This window comes from Neoarius graeffei, chromosome 19 (genome assembly GCF_027579695.1).
Source record: "Neoarius graeffei isolate fNeoGra1 chromosome 19, fNeoGra1.pri, whole genome shotgun sequence".
In the NCBI taxonomy this organism is placed as follows: Eukaryota; Metazoa; Chordata; class Actinopteri; order Siluriformes; family Ariidae; genus Neoarius; species Neoarius graeffei.
This window is the reverse complement of record NC_083587.1, coordinates 68,406,749-68,417,411: the sequence shown is the minus strand read 5'-3', so window position 1 is coordinate 68,417,411 and position 10,663 is coordinate 68,406,749. Positions and strand designations below refer to the sequence as shown.

At 41.2% G+C, this 10,663-nt stretch overlaps 1 protein-coding gene across 3 annotated transcripts in view; it reads right to left on the bottom strand.

Annotated features, from left to right (window-relative positions):
* Positions 1-2,330: 2,330 nt before the first annotated feature.
* dyrk1b (dual-specificity tyrosine-(Y)-phosphorylation regulated kinase 1B) overlaps positions 2,331-10,663 on the bottom strand; it is a 40,927-nt gene continuing 32,594 nt past the window's right edge. For 2 of the 3 annotated variants that reach the window (XM_060900513.1, XM_060900511.1), the window contains exons 7-11: positions 10,017-10,163; positions 9,664-9,825; positions 7,544-7,847; positions 7,315-7,418; positions 2,331-7,054 (exon numbers count right to left, since the gene is read on the bottom strand). In XM_060900513.1, coding sequence (XP_060756496.1) covers positions 6,386-7,054; positions 7,315-7,418; positions 7,544-7,847; positions 9,664-9,825; positions 10,017-10,163 — 1,386 coding nt within the window. In that variant the 3' untranslated portion in view covers positions 2,331-6,385. The remainder of the gene's footprint in view (positions 7,055-7,314; positions 7,419-7,543; positions 7,848-9,663; positions 9,826-10,016; positions 10,164-10,663) is intronic. The other variant, XM_060900512.1, reaches the window with a different exon arrangement.

Sequence of the window (10,663 nt, the reverse complement as noted above, 5' to 3'; positions counted from 1 at the left end):
TGTGTGTGTGCGCCTGTGATGGATGGCGTCCCATCTGGGGTGAACTGTTTCATCCCATGCCCAGTATTGGCAGAATAAACTGGATAAACTCCAGCTCCACCGTGTCCATCATGATGGTCACTGAAGATGAGTGAATGATTCACAGTGAAGAACAGAGCAGGAAACACATTCACTCTGGAAATATCCTGATGATTTAACGTCAGGGAGCCTCTCAGATCATTTTGTGTACATCATCAAACTCTTCATATATTAGGCTCATTATTTAAATCTACACAGGAACATTCTGGCTTTATTTCTATTTTATTTTTTATTTTCTGGAGTCTCAGTCCTGAATTTTCCCACTTCATGTTTATTTGTTTGTCATTAGATTCATTTTGGGATCAATTATAAGGACTCGTTTTCCAGGTACTGAGGTTTGGAGAGTGATGGACTTGAAGCAGGACACAGTGACGATGTTCTTGTGAAAGACTCAGTCTGGGGCAGAAGTCACGTCTGGATTTTTTTTAAAGTTGTTTTTGAATTATGTTACTTCTCTAACATCACGAGATGCTCTTTCCATCTCTGAAACCATTTTATACAGCTCCACTTTCATATAGGCTACTCTAGGTGGAAAATTACTGACTGTAACCCCTACATCATGTTGCACAAAGTATTGGCACCCCTCTGTTCCATCTGTTGATCAGTGTCGCTGCAGGTTTTCATTCCAACCAATCAGAAGCCACACCTGTAGTTTGTATTCCACTTGTTCCCAACCCTGGAACTCCTGCACTGCACATTCGTGTCTGCTTCAACACAACAGATTCAACAAATTAACAGCCTCAATTGTGTATTAGAGCAGAAAAACACTAAAATGTCTAGGGCAGAAGGTTCTCCAAGATCAGCTCCAGGAATCTGTGAATTATCACGTACAGTACAGTTCCTGACTGGTTGGAAACAACAACCTGCAGCCACAAGGGCCCCCTGTGGATAATACCAGACATCCATCATTGGAAAGGGAACAGAACCCACACACCACTGAGCAGAAAGGACTTAACTGCACACTTACACCTTCTTCTTCTTCCTCACCTTTTAGATATTCAGTTAGTGTTAATCTTCCTGTACTCATCTTTAGACTCAGGTTTATCATCACTATTACTGAGGTCTGACCTCACCTTTACCGTCTCTGCCGCAGGATTACATGGTTTTTATTTTAATTTTATATATATACACACATATATATTCTGCAACCCTGTAGGACAGAATAAGCGGCTACAGAGAATGGATGGATTATATATATATATATATATATATATATATATATATATATATATATATATATTAAACTTCTAATCCATTAGAATATGAAAAAGAGGAATTTCACTCCAAGTTAATGCGTGTCTGTGACAAAGTTCTTGAATCTTCTCCAACTGGCTGATGGAGATTTTTTTTTCTTGGTGCACTGTAAAAAGATGACATCACAGCAAGTAAAGATATCTGGAATATCAGCAAATTCAACTAATATTTCTCTTTATTAGATGTTTTTAAACAAAGATAAGATTATTAAGCCTATATCTAGACATATTTACTAATCGCAAACTTAAAGTGGTCTTATTTTACTGGCAGATCATCATCACTTTCCTTCTTTATAGAAATAAACATGAATTTAATTTATTTGAATTAATTTATGCTTGAATTAAGCACAATTATTCGGAAACAGAATAATGTTGAGTAAAAAAATATCTAGAAATAGGCTTTACATGTGCTTAAAAACAATTAGCTAAATTTGCCTTTGTTCAAGACATCTTTACTTGTGAAATATAATTTCTGCAGGGACGCTTCTCACCCAAGCAGTGACACCGAGGTGTTTAAAATGCCCCACAAAACAACTATAAAACATTGTTAGAGCTGATACACTTGCTCCTGCACCACACACACACACACCCTGTCAGTGCTGTACTGAAAATAAAGCACCACCAAAATCACATCAATGGTTTGGTTCATATTATAGAACAGAATAGGGGTGCCAATACTTTGCTACAGTTCATGCAGTAAGTTTTGCCGTGTGAAATGTGATCACTTCTAGCTCAGGAGTGTGTAAGTGTCTTGGACAGGTAGCACACACTGTGAATTAAACACCGTGAGAGTCAGAACTCTTTACACACACAGAGGCAGCGCTGCAGTGGAGACGACGAAGACGTCCATCTCCCGAGGTTTCTGAGGTTCCTTCGGTTCCTGTTAAACCTGGAACATCTGACCAACATCATCATGCTGACATTCTCATAAACGCCATGTTTCACACGAGGCAAATTCGTCAGAATTTTAACACACACACATCATTGGTGCTATGAAACTGCATTTAAGAAATTAATTTTATTCAGGAGGATTTTGCCGAAGTAGGGAGGAAAAGTGTGTTCCATCTGAACATTTTTCTAAATGCGGTTTCATCTGCCATGTTTCTCAACCTTGTGCTCCTTCATATTTCTTGAGAATCAACTCTACTCAGGTGGGATTAGTTTTCCATGTGTGTGTAATTCCTGAAGTTACTGAGCTCCAAGCACAGGTACAGACTACAGACATGATTCAGTCACATGGCCTACTCATGATCAAACGTGGCCACGCCCCTTACAGCAAGCGCCAATAAAGATCAAATTATCAGTGTGTATTAAAATGAGGTGTGTGAAGGACACATGGAGTTTCTAGTTTACATGGTGAAGACCTGCTACAGATGTCGTACTACTACTGCGACATGACTGAACACACACACGTCTGGAAACGTAATCCCATTTGAAGAGAGATTAAAATTTGATGTAAAATAAATGAAACTCCCTACTTAGGCACCCTAGTTTGGTTCCTAAATAGAATGCAGGGGCAGTGAGCGCAATTTGAACACAAAAATATCAAATATAACTGAGAATATCTAACAGTTGAACAGCTGGCAGTTAAGCCCTGCCCACTGGAAAAAAAAAAACCTTAACCATTTGTAACCTTTGAAAAAACTCGCTATGTGAATTCTTACGAATTTGCAATCGTGTTCTGAAAGCCACAGTGTGTCCAAGACTGAAATGTCCACAATGTCCACTGTAAGCTGCCAGGTTAAATGTAGTGAAGTAACTTCAGACATTTCATTCTTATTTTTATAGATTTAAAAAGTTTGACTGATCCGCAAACAGCACACACTAAATGAGGCGGATCGTACGTAACGGAAACATTGTGGCACTGTGCACTAAACACACACGTCTCAATCCTCACACACATCACATTTCTCATGAATTGTTTTATCACCCGAGACATCTGACAGATGTACAAGCTCCACCTTCAGACTTTAGGCCACTCCCCTTTTCCTGAGTCTCATAATAGAAGAAAGTGTTTTGGTGTCAAGATGGAGCTCAGACTGAACATCTTCACAAAACCAAGCGTGAGATTTACACACGACCTTTCACACGAACCTGGAAGCCACACGCTGGGAAACACTGTGCGCATTTCAGCGGCTTTAATTCTTTAACACTCCATACAGAGCCAGTGTGATGAACACCTCCATGTGAGATTAGAGGCAACTTTCTCTTTAATAGAGAAACCAAAAAACCGATGATGTGATAATACTTCAGACATGATGTTTCTCGTGAAGGATGGCGTTGAGAAAATACAAAGTAAAGCAGCCGTGTCGGCCGATTACAAGTTTCAACCGCAACAGAAAGGACAGCAGTCATCGTTACTGACGTGAGAGAGAGTTAAGGTAGTTTTGCAGGTCCTGTTGCCTTCAAGGTCGCAGGTTTGAATCCCAGTTGCGAGAAGCAGCCTTGAGAAGAAAAAAATAATATATATATATATATTCTCATATATATATATATATATATATACACACACACACACATTTTCACCCTACCATTGCTTAACCGTTAACTTGGATGAAGCATGAGTGCTATGTACACAAATTACAATGGATGATGATGTCATCAGTTAATTAAATATACGGTAATTGGTCAGTCATACTGAGGCTCGCTTCCAATATGAATCCGATTCTCACAAGGATTTGAATTGTAGTGGATTTTTTTCTACACAATTACATGAGGCTTGAATTTTTTTTTTTTTTTAGCTATACATGTCGTTTGACCCCTGCTCAAACTCCGCCCCCGTCCCGTCCCACTCTGTCCGGCGGCTGACCGAGAAATCGAGGCACTTGTTTAATACCATGTTTCCGTTACAGAATAGAAATGTCAAGCTTTCACCTGTACCAAGAAAGAAAGTAAACAAAACCCAAAACAAACAAACAAAATAAACCAGCAGAAAACAAGTTCATTTTTTCTTTTTTTCTTTCTTGATAAATAGTAATAAATACATGAGATGCAGTGGGGTTTTTTTTATTTTTTTCTTTCATTTTTTTCTGAAGCAGGAGGGTTAAAAAGTTTTTTTTATTCATTTATTTTTATTCATTTATTTATTTATTTAATTTATTTATCTGTCGTTTTTCTTTAGCAGCAATCCGAACATGGTTGAGAGTGGAGATAGCAGCCGAGAGAGAAGTAGTTCACTTTTTCCCTTTTTTTTCTCTTTAACTTCATGATGGCTAACAGCACTCACAGAGTGTTGCAGAGGAGGAAGGAGAGAGAGAGAGAGAGAGAGAGAGAGAGGGAAGAAAAAGTTTAATGAAAGGGAGAATTTGTGAAAAAGCGGGATAGACAGATTTGACTCCAAAAGCCAGGGAGAGAGAGACAGAAAGAGAGACAGATGGGGGATGAAGGTGAGACAGGAGTAAGAGTCTGATGAAGAAGGCAGACGAGTTTAAAAAAATAAACAAAAAAACAATCAAAAACAAACAGGGAAGCATTTTGGTTTTTCCGTGTGGCCGAGCGCTTTGTCATGGTTTTGTTGTTTTTGTTGCTGTATCACCTCCTCCTGTGTGTGTGTGTGTGTGTGTGTGTGTGTGTGTGTGTTTTTGACTACGGTTTCTGTCATTTGCTTCATTTTATTTGTTTCAGAGTTTGAGATCAGAGAAGCCAGTGTGTCAGCCAACGAGATCGGAAACAAAATAAAACAAAATCAAAAAGTAACAAAAGTGTGTGTGTGTGTCACCTGTCTTTCAAAATAATAAATAATACATTGAATAAATAAAAAAACCCACCACACCCACCTTTATCTTTCACTCCCCAATCCTTCCATCTCTCTCTCTCTCTCTCTCTCTCTCTGTAGTGACTCTTAATAAATTAATTTATAAACATTATACACTCACTGCTAGACTTCAAAGAAACAACAACAATCATATAAATCATACGGGATCCTTCCTTCTCTCTCACACACTTCCTGGCGTTCCTCTGCACGAATATGAACTATCACCGTAGCCTCCACCGAGGTGTGCGTGCGTGTGTGTGTGTCGATACGATAGTCATACGATATATTGCGATATTAGTGTTAAGTCCTCCAGCTATCGTGACCGAACAGCACAGAAACAGTGAAAATGGTGATAAAATGCTTCTCACTTACAACTAAATTTCATATAATAAAAACTGACCGATTTAATCACACTCACAATATTATCACGTATTTAAAGTATTTAATATCATATTTAAAGCTGCAGTTTATGTTACATTTTGTGTTAAAAAGTTTCAAAGTGTTTCTAGAACTGAAATCATCATTATTTCAAAGATAGATAGCTATTTTACATTAACAGCTACCACCTGGGCAGCAGAGGGCGCCACTTCAAAATGTGTCCTGAATAAGGACCTTTAACACAGCTGTGTTTCTGCTACATTTAGAAAAAGACAGACTTTATTTTCATCTCCGGCCAAAAACGCTGCCTGTTTTGAAACGTCTACAATAACAATATCATGCGTGCTGAATATTGCGATATATCGTATAACTCATAATCGACACGTGTCGAGATACATGGTACTGTTTCTTCATCTCTCTCTCTCTCTCTCTCCTGCTGCTTCTCTCTAACATTCATCGTTCCAATCCAACGCTCGTCAACGTTCCGTGTCTCGGAAACAAAACAACACAAAAGTTTCAACAAAAAAAATAAATCTCTCGCTGCAAACCTATACTTAAATCATGTAAAATCCAATAATAATATTAATAATAACTGATAATAGTAATAAAAACAAACCTTCTGAAGCTCTCTGAAAACTGAACTGAACCCTCCCTCCCTTCCTTCTCTCACTTCATTCAAAAAAAAAGAACCACAAATAAAATTAACAGTTATTTCCTTCTCCCTTGTCTCCTCTCCATGCAAAATAAAAACAAATTAAAACTTTCACAAGTTTTTTTCTCTGTGTGGTGTGTGTGTGTGTGTGTGTGTGTGTGTGTACTACATGTCTGTGTGTTTTTGTTTTTTTTTAAATCATTTACGTTAAAATTTTTTTGTTTTTTCAATTTTTTCGTGTATGGCTTTGCGTAATTTGTTCAAGATTTATCAAGAGTTGGCCGCGCTCTGCCCGCCTCCGCCCCCCCCGCCTCCCATCATGATGGAATCCTCCGACGAATCGGGTCTAACCCCGCCTCTGGGCGGTGCTCCGGTGATTACCCCGCCTCCCTGTGGTGGGTTGTTATTGTTGTTTCCAGGGTAACAGGGTGGGACGTAGCCCATGCTGTCCTGAGTGGGCGGGGCTTGTGCGATCTGCTGCGTCTGAGAGGCCGTTCTAGTCCGAAAGGCGGAGATTCCCAGGTGGAGGTTGGAGGAGCCGTACTGGCTGGAGTCCAGGCTTGACGGAGGAAGAGAAAGGGGCGGAGCCAAGGAAGACTGAGCCAATTGGTGATGGTGGTGATGCTGATGATGGCCGCCGAGACTCAGCTCAATGCTGTCCTGCACTTGTGACGACGGCGGCGGCGACGACATCATCGCCTGACCTTGCGGGCCTTGGCCTTGTGAGCCTTGAACTTGCGACCCTTGACCCTGGGCCGGGCCTTGCTGGCGAAGCTGGCGGCCGTAGATGGGGTGTGGGTGCAGTGTCTCCATCATGGCTGCTCCGCCCAGGAAGTGGCGCTGTTGCGTGGCAGCCGGTTTGTGCAGCAGGAGCTGCGGGTACGATGAGTCGCTGCTGTCACTGCCCGGCCAGATACGCAACTGCTGCTGAGACGGAGCCTACACACACCGAGAGGAGGACCACAGGAAGGAGGACAGAAGTATTATTACCAAATGCAGCATTATTTCAAACTATTGTCAGGAACAATCATCTTGGTTACTGACAGATTTCAAACTCCACCCACACTTGGTTACTGTTGCTAGGTCAAGCTTATAAAAACATACAGGCTGAAGTGATTAAGAGTCTAACAGACAACAGATGAGTGTGGAGTGTGTTGGAGCAGAGAGGGGACAGGTGATGAAGCGGCGTGTTCAGGTACCTGTGGGCTCTGCATCTCGTAGTCCGTGTGTGTGACGGCGCTGTTGTAATATCGGTTGCTGTACCGATAGTTTCGGTTGTCATTGGAAGAACCGCTGGATCCACCTGGGGTCAGGAAACACAGCGAAAAGGAAAAGGTGAAAACTTTTAACGTCCAGTCAGTTACTTCAAACCTGATCAGATCACAAAGAGCTGGACTGAACTCTGTGTGTGTGTGTGTGTGTGTATACCAGAGCTGGACACGGAGCTGGTGGTGGAGGTGGAGTGGCTGTGGTCCATGGCCGGGCTGGTGGAGGTGGAGCTGCTGGTGTTTGTTCCCTCGTCTGTGGTCTTTTTGAAGAAGTTGTGCTGCAGGGCGTAGAACGGCGTGATGCGTGTTTTGGGGTCGTAGTCCAGCATGCGCAGGATCAGGTCCTTAAACTTCAGGTAATCACAAGGGGCATGGCCTTGCTCCCCGGCCCGCCTTCCCCCGGGACCCCCGGTCTCCACCCCCAAAATCTCATGGAGACGCCGCGTTGCAGGAGGTTTATACTCCTGAAGAGAGGGAAGAAGAAACGAGAGAGAGAGAGAGAAAGAGAGAGAGATTAAAATCACACCACACACACACACCATCATCATCATCATCATCATCAAATTATTTTTTATTGTGGCCTCATGAGAACACGCAACCTGTGGTAATCTTATGTAAACACGATGTAGTTGGTAGAAAAAATATTATGAAATTAGGAAGTGACTAAAAAGTTTCCTAAACACACTTTTAGATAAAATATAATCAAAGTGAGTTTATTTACGGTTTAAAGTTTTTACTGTGACAGTTTATTTAAAAGGTGACAAGCTGGTGACGTCCTTCAGTTTGTCTCTGGTGGGCGTGGCCTGTCCTGTCCTGTCCTGTGTGTGAGGATCTGATAGTTTCCTGGCATTTATCTGAAAATGGGGTTTAAGGATTTTCCCTCCTTTTGTCTGATTGTCTTTAAAGATAAGAAGTGGAAGTCAGGAGAGCAGAGATCACACCGGACATCAGACAGACCACGCCGTACGACTGGCTAGTCCACAGTGGGTTCATGCTTTACTGACTAACAATTAAGGCTTAATGAGTAAAACTGTGATAATTACACAGATATTGAGAGTGACTCAGGTGAGAGTGCATGATGGGTAATGGGGAGGAAATGAACAGAGAATAGGTGACTGAGTGTGTCGCTTGACGTCGTCTCCAGTTCTGGTATTGTGAACAGTTGGCGAATCTGGGAAGTGTTTTTATTCGGACTGAACTCAGAGGACACCTCATGCACACACTCACTGAGCTGAGCAAAATAAAATGCCCATCATTCACAATTCATGGTAAACTAGTGAGGTGAAACAAACTTTTTTTTTTCTCAGTTTAATGCATTAAAATAATTTGGTACAGATGAGTAAACATGGAGGTCTGTTTTGAGTTTCACCAAAAGGGGGCACTGGTGAGCTAAATTGGAAGCTAGCAGTAATCTCTGGTGAGTACTGAGCGTCTCACTTTCTGCAGCGTTTCCAGTTCATTCTCAGAAGGTAACCAGTAGCAACCTGCGTTCACTTTAACAAGCAACAAAGCGCGACATTTCAGCTGAGATCCTCTCAACGATCATCTGAAATGATTCCTCGGACAAGTGTGCGTGGATCGACATCTCTTCAGTTCTTTAGTTTCCCGTTACTGTTTGAAAAAAATGTTTAGGCGTGGTTTCATCATCTCCTGTCATATACGGTCTCCGTGTAGACGTGCATAAAGCGGGCTGCGTGTCTCTCTTGCTAGCATGAACGTAGCTATAGGCTAACACTGGAGACTCGGTTTAGCTCTGGAGGGGAAAGACATGAACGAGATGATTATAGTGATGATGATGATGATGATGATGATGATGGTGATGAAGGTTTAGGTGGTATTTCAACACAACGAGATACGTTATGTGAAAGATGGGGTAGGGCATAATGAGTTTAATGATTAATTACTGATGTTTGACTGTGTGTGTGTGTGTGTGTGTGTGTGTGTGATGTAAAAAGGGGCAGGGCTTAACAGGTATATTTGAAAAAGTGTTGTAATGTCCAATGGTGCATTTGATGCAAAAGGGGTGGGGTTTAATGAGTTTAACGGATTTAATGGCTAATTAGAAGAAGACAGTTACTAATGATTGTGTGTGCGTGTGTGTGTGTGTGTGTGTGTGTGTGGGCATGTGTGTGATGCAAAAGAAGTGGGGCTAATGGATTTAATGGTTTGATGTTAATAAGAAAGTGTTGTGATGTTTGCCGGTGGTGTGTGATGTAAAAGGGGCGGAGTGTAATGGATTTAATGGGTTTAATGGTTAATTAGAAGCAGAGTGCTACTCACGGAGGCTGAAGGATAAAGTACCTTCTTTATGTCCTTGTTCTTCTTGACGGTCCACAGGCCGTCTGAGAGCTTATCAAAGTATTTGCGTGCTTTAGGTGCCTGATCCAGCATGTGGTTCGGAGGAACGCCCAGCACTTCCACAATCTTATTCATCTGATCCACCTAGAAGTCAGAATAAAAATTACTTTTAATTATAATTAATCAAACTACAGGAAACAGAAGAAAAGCTACAGGAAGAATGAGGAGTAATAAATAATACAACACTGTAAAATGCCAGATTCATGGTGGTGTGTGTATCCTCACTAATGGTGCTTTATGAGGCTGTGATCTGCATTGCTCTGTTGCGTGTGTACCTCATTAGAGCCGCTGAACAGTGGCTCCCCCGTGTGCATCTCCACCAGGATACAGCCAAGACTCCACATGTCAATGGCCAGATCATACGGCATTCCTAATAACACCTCCGGAGAACGGTAGAACCGACTCTGTATGTACTGATAGATCTGTCTCACACACAAACACGAGACATGTTATGACCCATCTTTGTTTTGTTCAGTCATTGATTAAGAAGAAAGAAAGAGGATGAAAGAGAGGAACAGCTACAGCAACACTTATGAAGAAGGAAAACAAACTGGGGAAGAGAATATAAGGAGAAGATCAGGATGACAAAAAAGATAGAGAAAATTTAAATAAATAGGTTGGAGGAAGAAAAAAGAGAGAGCATGAGAAAGAAACGAGATGAGAAAGAAAAGAAAAAACATCAAAATATAAAGTAGAAAAATAAAAAGAATAAATATTATCTTTCATCCAGTAGCAGAGTTTGCTAAGTGCTAATGTGCTAATTCAGATTATTTCAGTCATAAAATGGGAGAATTTTTACACTTCTTAAAAACTGATAGAGCCCCAGGTTTTAAACAGACGAAAAAGGAAATAAATCTGCTTCAGAAATCTGCAATAACACGTTTCGTCCACTTGGGGGCAGCACAATTTGAGTGTGAGTGTA